The sequence below is a fragment of the Euleptes europaea genome, chromosome 4, assembly GCF_029931775.1.
Source record: "Euleptes europaea isolate rEulEur1 chromosome 4, rEulEur1.hap1, whole genome shotgun sequence".
Lineage (NCBI taxonomy): Eukaryota > Metazoa > Chordata > Lepidosauria > Squamata > Sphaerodactylidae > Euleptes > Euleptes europaea.
In genome coordinates this window covers 73,299,217-73,310,279 of record NC_079315.1, presented here as the reverse complement: position 1 = coordinate 73,310,279, position 11,063 = coordinate 73,299,217, and the positions used below count along the sequence as shown (strand labels likewise).

The 11,063-nt window shown below is 39.9% G+C and overlaps 1 protein-coding gene across 1 annotated transcript in view; it reads right to left on the bottom strand.

Moving 5' to 3' along the window:
- Window positions 1–455: 455 nt before the first annotated feature.
- Window positions 456–11,063, bottom strand: part of FBXL17 (F-box and leucine rich repeat protein 17) — a 190,851-nt gene continuing 180,243 nt past the window's right edge. The window contains exon 10 of the mRNA XM_056848845.1: window positions 456–688. Within this exon, the coding sequence (XP_056704823.1) occupies window positions 551–688 (138 nt within the window). The 3' untranslated portion in view covers window positions 456–550. The remainder of the gene's footprint in view (window positions 689–11,063) is intronic.

Genomic DNA, 11,063 nt, shown 5'->3' with positions numbered 1-11,063 from the left:
TTATCATTGGATTTATGCATACAGAAAAAGTAGAAGGCTTTTCTAAAGGGCTTTTTGATCATTAACACATAGTTAAGAAAAAACAAATAGTGTTTCCTTTCAATGTAAACTTAAATGTATATTGCATCATGAAAAGCTGCACGCCCTCAGTAACCGTTTAGACACCCGCAGAGTTTGTTTGACAATTAAACATTCAGAACAATTAAATATATTTGACTATGTTTTTCTTTCAACTTTTCCATTAGTGGACCGAACATAAACTTCCCACTACATACATGCATATATACATACATACAGGTATATGTATGTGTGTATGTATATATTACGTATGTGTGTGTGTGTGTATATATATATATACACACACATACATACTCACACACACATATATCTATACATACACATATATATAGTAAAAACTAAAAGTTTCATACTAAAACTGAATATGTATGTAATAAAAAGCAAAAATATTAATAAAAAACTTATCAAATTTCAAACGTTCAGTCCAAATCTGCTGAATGCAGAAATTATCACTTTAATATCATATAATGAGTTAAGAGGCAGTGGACATGTTGGGTGTCCAACCCATCTGGTACGCTCGTTCCAGGGTTCTCTTGCAGTCTTGTAGTACAGTACTGAAGGTTATGTGTGGGTGCTGCTGCACTAGTTGTTCTACAGTAACTTCATTCACCTACAAGCAAAGAAATAATCAGTCATTCACATGGCCTGAAACAAAACACAACCTACTGATGTGGGTGGAAAGTGGGATAGTTCATTTGGATGTTAGCATAAGACATTTATTGGCTAAAGGTTCTTTACAACCATATTCTCAAGATGGCTGGTGGCAGTTTTGTTTTCATCTTTCCATGATAACTAACTGCGAATTAAGGTCCTACTTGGGCAATAGCTGACATGGTGGAAATCAATAATTAAAATGTACAAGCCCAGCAGGTCAGGAATATCCCTGGTAGACCTTAGCCAGAGATAGCACCTTTATTCCTTGATCACACAAAGCAACCAGACAGGCATAATTAAACCTAACACCTTTACATCTGCTGTGCTGTGAGGGGATTAATTTGTCAATTATTTTTAAGCTGATTGTAGTTCATATCATAGAAGCAGACAACTTCCATCATCCTTTAGATAAATAAAAGATTAACCCTAAGAACCACAACTTTTAGGTAGCTTTCTTTGGAATCCTTATTGAACATTTAAAACTGCATCAATATTTAATTTAAATAGCCAGCTGCCTAATCTGACAGCATGCCAGTGTTACAATTGCTTACTTTGTATTTCCTTTTGTTGTGCCCAATGTTCAACTAATATGAGATAACAAGGCCAATAACCACAGCAACAACTTTCTGTTCTTGCTGCAAGTATTTCCTTTCCTTGAAATCCTTCTTGGAAGAAACATTTTTAAACACAACAAATGCTTCTTAAGTATCTATCTACTATCACCCTGTTCCAGCCCCCAACTGAAGCAATTGTGCAAGGCAGTGCAGAGAATGAACAGTGATTGCATTTTATGACAGGGATAAATGACGGGTTTAATCTACAGTTCTTCTGCTTTGATAATAGAAACGCTCAATCTTCATTGGGAGATTTGTCAACTGAAGAGCAACTTGGATAGAAAATGGGTTTTACTTCTATTCCAAGTACATCGAGACCCTGCAAGCTCTAAACACTTTTGTAAACAACTACATTACAGCAACACTGAAGGTGCCTTGAAAACAGCAATGGGCTTTTAATAAATCAGAATGAAATCTGTAATGGTACAAGTTCTTCGGAGTAGCTGACACACATCAGTAAATCACATTTTAAATACTGGCCAGAAATGTTGCTCAGAGGAAGGTAGCCCCAGGGGGCTCTAGCCCACCCACCACATAGATGGTAATACAGGCCCTACCGTATACAGTTCAGGCAAGGATTACTGAGATAATGTAAATAAACCATGTTCTGCTAAAGGAAAAATGCTACATAAATTCTCAATATGAATTTAAAAAGTCTAAAGTGCCCAAATATGACAGAAACCAAAATTAATATGAACAAAAGTAAAACCACTGGAGAGGAAAAAGTGTAATGATTTATATACTAATAGGAAGAAATGCACATCATGTCATGTTACTCCACAATAATTTTAATACTAAATAGCTAGGATTTTCTGCCCTATTTCCCAACGGAACCAAATTTTTCCCCAGTGCATTGTAGAGTATAATTTTAATTACAGTATTCCACCAATTGGGTCATATTTACTAGAAAGGACGATGACACTGAAAATAAGATGTCCCCCACCCCAAGAGAAGCCAATACATAAAAGCAGATGACCCATGACCCTGAATTTAAGACGATCCTCCCAAAGAGATGAGCCAATCAGCAAGCCAGCATGAGATGTCATCCTCCCACCAGCCTCTATCTTCGTCTTCCCGCCCCTTCCCTACTTGCTGCTGCTACCTCCTCTTTTTCTCACCCCTCATAATTCACAGAGGGACCCTGAAAAAAGAGGTGCCCGTCAGGCACTGCAATTCCACTAACAGATAACCAAAATAAGAAGGAAGCATAGCTACTACTTGGCTTAGTTGAACCTATGAAAAGTGAACCTGGGACAGGTGACCCGGAACTTCCAATCACAATGGACATTTAGGAGAAGTCTCTAGATGGTGTAAACCAGTCTAAACCAGAATAAGGCTCTCAGAGGAGATGAGAGATCTCACCCCTCCCATCTTCACACAGATGTTCTCACTCAGTTAATTAAGAGTGGTATGAACTGGTGACCTTGACTGCCAGGCCTGTGATGGTACAAGCTACAGCTGGTGTTATGGGAACAAAATGAGCTAGGCCTGTGTGGAACAACACAAAATGCTGATTCCCAGGAACACAAAATGGAGAACGTAGAGGTAGCAACAATCAAAATGGGTTGTCTGTCTTGACAGTGATGGACACAAAGACAGCCTGCTGTGCTCTTGTGCTCCCTTTACTACTCTCCTTGTGTTTGGGAAGCCTTGAATCAAACTTTTAATTTACTGTGAGGGCGGAATGGAGGCACCTGCACAGACTGAAATTTGTTTCCTCTCACCAAAGATTCTAAACTTTCCTAATGACATTGATTCTAATAATCACCATATTCTCCTGGTGAACTCTGCCCATACTGAAGGGCATCAAATAAAATTCATTTTCTACCTACAGAGATATGTGCCCCAAATCGAACACTCATGTTTCCCTTGCGCTGTAGGCCTTTTATATACCAACCACCCTTCCTTTATTTGCAATTAATAGGCCAGTCAGTTTAATGCACTACCCTCTATATACCTTATTTTCTCAGCTATTTTTTTTTAAAAAGTATACATTTAACAACAAATGTTTGACTTAAAAAAAACTTAATAGTTGAATGAATAACATTCTCAGGTGGTCCAATTATAATTCCTTCCTGTTGCTACAGTACAATAAAAAGGTTTGTGGAGTCATTCTGTGTGAAGTGCTATGCACTTGATCTGTTAAGGCCGATATGTTCCACAGAGTTTCAATGATTACCTCAGTGCTCAGGGGCCCAGGACTAGTTGAATAACACACACAGAGCACAATATCTGCATCCCGGATCTCCTGAATGTTAATGCAAACAATGTGCTTCGACTTAAATTATGGATTAAAAAAATAAAAACAAAAAACAAACAGCAGCAGTTGACTGGTAATGAATGCACCTGGCAAGGCCAGAGCTCATCAGAATACTGATACCGTATTTTTTGTCAAAATAGATAATTTAGAACCAGTTGTTACCTTATGACTGTGATACAGAGCAGCTCCCATGTGGTCAAGTCTCAAGCTGAATCAGTAGCACCAGAAAACAGGGTAAGAAGTAACTTGGGCAACTGATAGGGCTATATAACAAAATAGCACTAATCTTCTGCTGGCTATCAAGAGTAATGTCAGAATAACCCTAGTAGCCCAAACTAGCATGATCTCATCAGCGCTCGGAAGCTAACCAGGGTCAGTACTTGGAAGGGAGATCAGCAAGGAAGACTGGGGCGGCTATGCAGAGGAAAGCAACAGGAAACCACCTCTGCATATCTCTTGCCTTAAAAACCCCATGAGGTGGAACTTCAAGGAGTTGCCATGAGTTAGTTGTGACTCAACAGCATGCTTTACTTTTAGCCCTGACCTGGATAGTCCAGGCTAGCTCAATCTTGTCAGATCTTGGAAACTAAGCAGGGTCAGCCCTGCCTTGTATTTGGATGCCGAACCCTTGAAGAAGTCCAGGGTTGCTGTGACTTAAAATTAAATTTAAAAAGGGTCTGTTACTGCTGAACCTAGTCCCCAAGTGAAGTGACAGAACCAGAGAATGGGGCCAGGTTCAAATGTGGGTATTCTTCAGACTTGGGGACCCACTGAGTTACAGAAAAATATGAGAACTTAAAAAAATGAAGGGGGGGTTAACCCCCCTCCCTGAATACAGGGGAACATTGTCTGTGCTTTTGCGGAGAATACAAACCTACTGTGAGTAGGGAGAGGAGAAGCCAGATGAACAGAACTGCTGGAAACCTACCTGATGTCACCTCTCTTCTGTGGGTGAGAGAGTGGGAGCCACCCCCTCTACTGCCAGGGCAGCACTGCAGGGAAGCGGGGACTGACGAGTGGGAGCCTCTGTTACCTACCCTTTCTACCACTAAGGCCAGCCCCACTATCGATGCCCACCATCGATGCCTGTGCAGCCAGGGGAGGAGAAGCAGGAGCTGTGCTACCCCCTACCATTTCTCTTCACTGCTGATGCCGTCCCTGCTTTTGCAGGCCGGTGGGCACAGGAATAGGAATCACAAGTGGCTGGCCCAGCAAGTGAGGGGAAAGGATGGGATTCCCCCCTGTGAGCCTCACAGGTCACCTGCTTGTAACAATATAATTGCATATCATGTCCACCCTCGTATTTGAGGGACCACCTCTTCTGATATACCCCCCCAGGAGACTGTCTTCTGACAATCTCCTAGTTTTCCCTGGCCCAAAAGACCATCTGGTTTTCCTCAACCAGGGTAACTGCTTGTTTGGACGTGGCCCCTGCCTGGTGAACTCTCTGTTCAAGGAGACCCTGGTCCTAACGGATCTTTCCCAGTTCTGGAGGGCCTGTAAGACAGAGATGTTCCACCAGGCCTATGTTTGAGGACAGTAACGGGTTTACATCTATGGCATTCCATTCACTGGCCTAGACAGTTATGCTTCCCTCCCACTTGCTTCTCTCTTCCAGTCTCTTTCCCCAGCTTCCTCCTTTCCGTGTTTTAATTGGGTTGGGTTTGTTGTTATTTCATCATGCTGTCAGAAATACAATCTGGACGTTTCAGTATTGAGAGTCGACAGATGATAAGGCACCATTATTTTAGAGTTGTATCTTTGCTTGTGTTTTATATTGTTGTTACTTTGTCTCTGAAGATTTGTTTTATTCTTGCTGTAAACTGCCCTAAGCCCTGCTTTGGCAGGGGGAGGGCAGAATATAAACAAATTATTATTATTGTTGTTGTTATGTTTAAACAAAGTGTAACTAGATGTTCAGGAAATGTTTCAAGGAAAGGAACGGGTCTGTGAACTTTACTACTGTGTATGGCATGCACTATCTGTTGTAGGTTTTATCTTGTTCTCAGTGCACTGTATTTCTACTTATGTAAATGCCACTTAATGCTTGTTTAACATGTGAGGTTTATTCAGATTTCTACTTTGTTTCCAATGTCTGCAATCCTAATCCTATATTACATTGCTTATTAGATGATATCTCATCCTATCAATTTCATTGACTTACACTGTGTAATCTGCCTTGAGTTTCAGTGAAAAAGGTGGACTGTAAACAACATACATTAATAAAAAACAGATATACATGAGGGCTTATTGTCCAAACAAACTGAGTTACTAGACTTCCTTAGTTATTTATGGTTTCAGACAGTAGGTCTATTCATATATTCATGAATCGAAACAATATCCTTGTCAACACACATAACTTTTGCAAAGCTACTCTTCTTAATCATGATCACATTCATTTAGTCCAAAATTTCATCAGCCCTAATCTTTTTTCAACAAACTCTCATGATTAAACTAATTACAGTAATAACCTCCTGTACCTATTCTCCTAATTGTGGTACCTTTCCAAGGAATGCACATTCACTTGGATAGTTCATCTTTCAGACATAACTGCATATTTAAGAACATGAGAATAGACATATGCAATCAAACTAGAGGTTTATCCAGTCTAGCATCCTGTCTCACACAGTGACCAATTTTGGATGGCCAACACAATGGCACAGAGGCCAAGGCCTTCTTCCAATATTGTCTCCTAGCATTATTATTCATATATTTCCTGCTTCTGAATCGGGAGGTTTCCTTTAATCACCACAGGTAGTAGGCAATAATGGACCTATCCTCCATGAATTTGTCCAATCCTCTTTTAAAGCCATTTATGCTCGTGGCTATCACTACACCTTCTGGCAGTGAATTCCACATTTTAATCACTTATTGAGTAAAGAAGTATTTCCTTTTGTCCATCTTGAATCTACTGCCAATCAACTTCATTGAGTTCCTCCGAGATCTATTATTTTGGGAGAGAGAGAAAAAGTTTTTTCCATCTATAATCTACGCGCCATGTATAATTCTATAGAACTAGATCAAATTCTACCCTTTGAAAAGTCCCAGTCTCATAGGAAAGGTGTTCCAACCCTTTAATCACCTTGGTCACTCTCTTTACAGCTCTGAAATGTCTTTTCTGAGATACCAGATCTGCACACAGTATTCCAAATGAAGTCTCATTATAGATCTACACAGGGGCATTATAATATTGGCAGTTTTTCAATTCCTTTCCTAATAATCCCAGCATAGAGTTTGCCTTTTTCACTGATGCTGCACACTGAGTTAACATTTTTATTGAGCTATCCACCATGACCTCAAGGTCTCTTTCCTTCTTGATTTCAGTAATTTCAGACCCCACTAGCATATACCTAAAGTTGGGATTTTTTGTTCCTGTGTGCAGTACCTTACACATTTGTCACACCACCCACTGACCGAATTTGAAGAGATCTTCCTGGAGCTCTTCATGGCCTTGGTTTACACCATCCTGAATAATTTGATATTAATCTACAAACCTTTCTACTATGCTGCACCTTCCAGATCAAAATCATTTATGAATAAATTAGATAGCATGAGTCCCAATACTAATCCCTGTGGGATGCTACTGCTCCCATTGAGTAGGAACTGTCCATGTATTCCTACTGCCTGCTTCCTGTTGTTTAGCCAATTTTCAATCCCTAAGAAGACCCAGCCTCTTATCCCGATTGCTGAGCTTACTCAAGAGTGTTTGGTGAGGTAACTTGTCAAGGACTTTTTGGAACTCCTCCTACACAATGTCTATCAGATCACCATCATCTACATGCTTGTTCGCTTTCTCAAAGAACTTCAAAAGGTTGGTTAGGTAAGAGTTCCTTTTGCAGAAGTTATGCTGATTTTCTCTCAGTAGGCTTTGTTCTTTTATGTGTTAAATAATTCTATATTTTCTAACAGTTTCTACTAATTTAACTGGGATAAACATTAGGCCTGTGATTTCCTGGTTCCCATTTTTAAAACTGATGCAACATGTGCTACTGGTACAGAGGCTGATTTTAGTGACAAGTTACATATAATGATTAGGAGATTAACAATTTCACATTCAAGCTCCATAAGAATTCTCAGGGGTATGCCATCAGAACCTGGAGATTTATTGGTTTTTAATCTGCTAGTAGTCCTAGAACTTTATCTCTTGTCTCTTCAATTGGATTCAGTTCTTCAGATTTCCTTCCTGAAAATAATGGCTCTAGCATGGGTGAGCACTCCACACTTTCCATAGTGAACATAGGTGCAAGCCATTTCCTTTTGCAATGCTTTTATTCCCTTGTCATCTAATGGCCCAACTGCCTCCCTAGCTGGCTTCCTGCTCCTGATGTTGTTCAAGAAATGCTTATTCTTTGTCTTGATATTTTTAGCAATTTGCTCCTCATTCTTTTTGCTTTCCTAATTGTTAACTTGCCCTGGATAGCCCCAGACTAGCTTGTTCTCTTCAGATCTCAGAAGCTAAAGCAGGGTTGGCCCTGGTTAGTATTTGGATGGGCGACCTCCAAGGAATACCAGGATTGCGATGCAGAGGCAGGCAATGGCAAACCACCTCTGAATGTCTCATGCCTTGAAAACCCTATGGAGTTGCCATAAGTCAGCTGTGACTTGAAGGCACAATATTTTTTTGTTAATTTACGCTTCTATTGACAGACTGTGTGCTCCCTTCTGTTCACTTTGTGGTAAACATGCAATTTTTTTTGCCTTTTATGGCTTCTTTGACTTGAGCCATTAATCATGCAAGCATCCTTTTAGACTTGGTGGTATCTTTCCTAGTCTGGGGAATGCATTCTATCTGGGCCACAATTAGTGTGGTTATAAATAGCTTCCAAGTATCATCTAGGGATTTGACTCTCTTGAGTTTTCCATTCAGCTTCCTTCTAACTAGCCCACTCCTTTTTGTAATGTTCACTCTTTTGAAATCAAATGTGTTTTGGACTTTGGGGAAAACCTTCCACTGACATGAACAATAAACTTAATAAAACTGTGGTCACTATTCCCAGTCAGTGCAACAACATCTTCATCTCATGGCAGGTCTCAAGCCCCATTAGGAACCAAGTTCAAGATCACTACCACTCTGGTCAGCTCCATGACCAACTGTTCCAGTGCACAGTCATTTATGATGTCTAGGAACCTCATTTCTACAGCATGACTCAAGCACGTATTTTCCCACTCAATGTGAAGATAGTTCAAGTCACCTAGTATTGCACTGCTTTCTGCTTTAGTCACCTCCCTTTTTTCCTTCTCCATCTCGAGATCAGCCTTAAGGGTTTGATCAGGTTGGGCAATAGCACCCCTCCACTTTAAGTAACCCTTAGGGCCTGGTATCTCCGCCCATAGTGAGTTTATTCCCAATATGTCCTCTTTGATAGTCATAGCAATACCTCCCCTAACATTTCCTTCCCTCCCTGTTTATAGAGTTTATATCCAGATGTGATGTCATTCCATGGGTCAGTAATGACACAGTGCTTGCCTTTATAGAAGTGTCCCATTGTGACCCCCCCTTTACCTAAATTGTCATTTAGCAACAAGCACTCCAGCTCCCCCATCTTGGCCCGGAATTAACATATAGACACCAATAATAAGTTTCCCTCTCCAATGACTCTTGCCTAACACAGTCCATGGCCCTCCTTTGTCGGCTGATTCTCACTCTGAAGTTCAGTTGTGCTCCTACCAACACCACTCTGAGTGTTTACACCATCATCCCTTTGGAATGAGTCACTCCTGTTGGCTTACCCCCAGGGGTTAGTTTAAAAACTGCTCTTCCACCCATTTGATATTAAACTCCAATTCTAATTTTAAACAATTAGCTTTATAGTCAGAAATTGAATTTAATTTCTGCAAGATCTGAAAAAGTATCATCTTGAATTCATTTCAGTCTGAAATTGTCAAAACAAAACATATAAGCTAAGTTTTCAGATTTCTTCCCAGACTTGACCCCAGATATTCCCCAATGTTCATGAATGACTAGTGCTAAGGACTGGTGATAGAGGACATCATTTCCTCCTGTGTCTCACTGTTAAATTATTTAGCATTAGAGCAATTCACATACAATCTGACTTTAGAAGATTCACACATTAATTGTATCTAATTAACAAACTCATTCCTCAAATTAAAAGCTTCCATCATCTTTAGTAAACAAAGCTACTCTACTTCAATCCCCCACTAATTTTCCAAACTGTAATTTCGGAACTGCAGTGAGATCACAAGTCAAAGGTGACTTCTAGAATTCATAGATCGTGTCACGTGTTAGATCCATGTCCAGAATTCCATGTTACAACAGATGAAAAGAAAATGAAATGCAAGTCACCTGCATGATCACTTCTTGGTGTCCTGCTTGTAGGTAATGTATCAAGTATTAGAAATGCGAAATAATATGGGGATGAATTAGTTAAACTTGAAGTAGAAAAGAAATCAAGCTATTCAGCAAGTATTTTTCAGAGACAGGCTTAATAGAAAGCTTCTCAATTTCCTTTAAAAAGCATCTTTTGTTCTATCTTTTATAAAGCTAATGTTGCAAATCTAAATTTAAAATAAGTACATGTTGGATGGGGCTGAAGTGGATGAAAGCATTGAAGTAAATTGTTTTCTAATATGATTCTCTGAGTTAGAGAATCAGATATTCCTAATGTTACACATAGTACTTCAAGAATTCTTAGAATCAAATATGAAGCAATTTGATTTGAACAAATTACAGCCATTTATGAGTAAAATAAATGCTGCATACTTTGCAACATGGGGCAAGATTAGATTTTGTAGATTTCTTAGAAGATTATAATCTATCATTTCAACTCTTAAAGAGGAAAAACTCTGAGTGCCATGTCTGATATATTGTTTTATCTTAAGCTAATATTTACCTTCTTCCTGAGATAACGGGAGGGGAATTTTTGCACTACCTCATACTGGCATTATTACTGTTTTTGAAAAACTCTTTGGACCCGTACACATGGACAGTTACTTTTCCTTTCCTCTACTATAGGCTCAAGGCTGGCTCCCATGATTATTGTGGAAGAAAAAAAAGTTTGTACATTGAACTGACTGGATGGGGTGGGGCTGTGGCTCAGTGGTAGAGCATCTGCTTGGCATGCAGAAGGTCCCAGGTTCAATCCCCGGCATCTCCAGTTAAAGGGAGTAGATTATGTGAAAGACCTCTACCTGAGACCCTGGAGAGCCACCACCAGTCTGAGTAGATAATACTGACTTTGATGGACTAAGGGTCTGATTCAGTATAAGGCAGCTTCCACCACTTTACATTACAGAAGGACTGATCCCAAACGAGTATCAGGATACCTTGTGTAGTTTCACACCTGTGAGAGGACTGGACTTCTTTGCTGTTGTACCACAGTTATAAAACTTGCTTTCGTTAGCCACCCACCAGGCTTTAAAAAGCTTTTGACAAAGTCCCCCACCAAAGACTGCTAAGCAAACTTCATAGTCACGGGATAAGAGGACAAGTCCCCTTA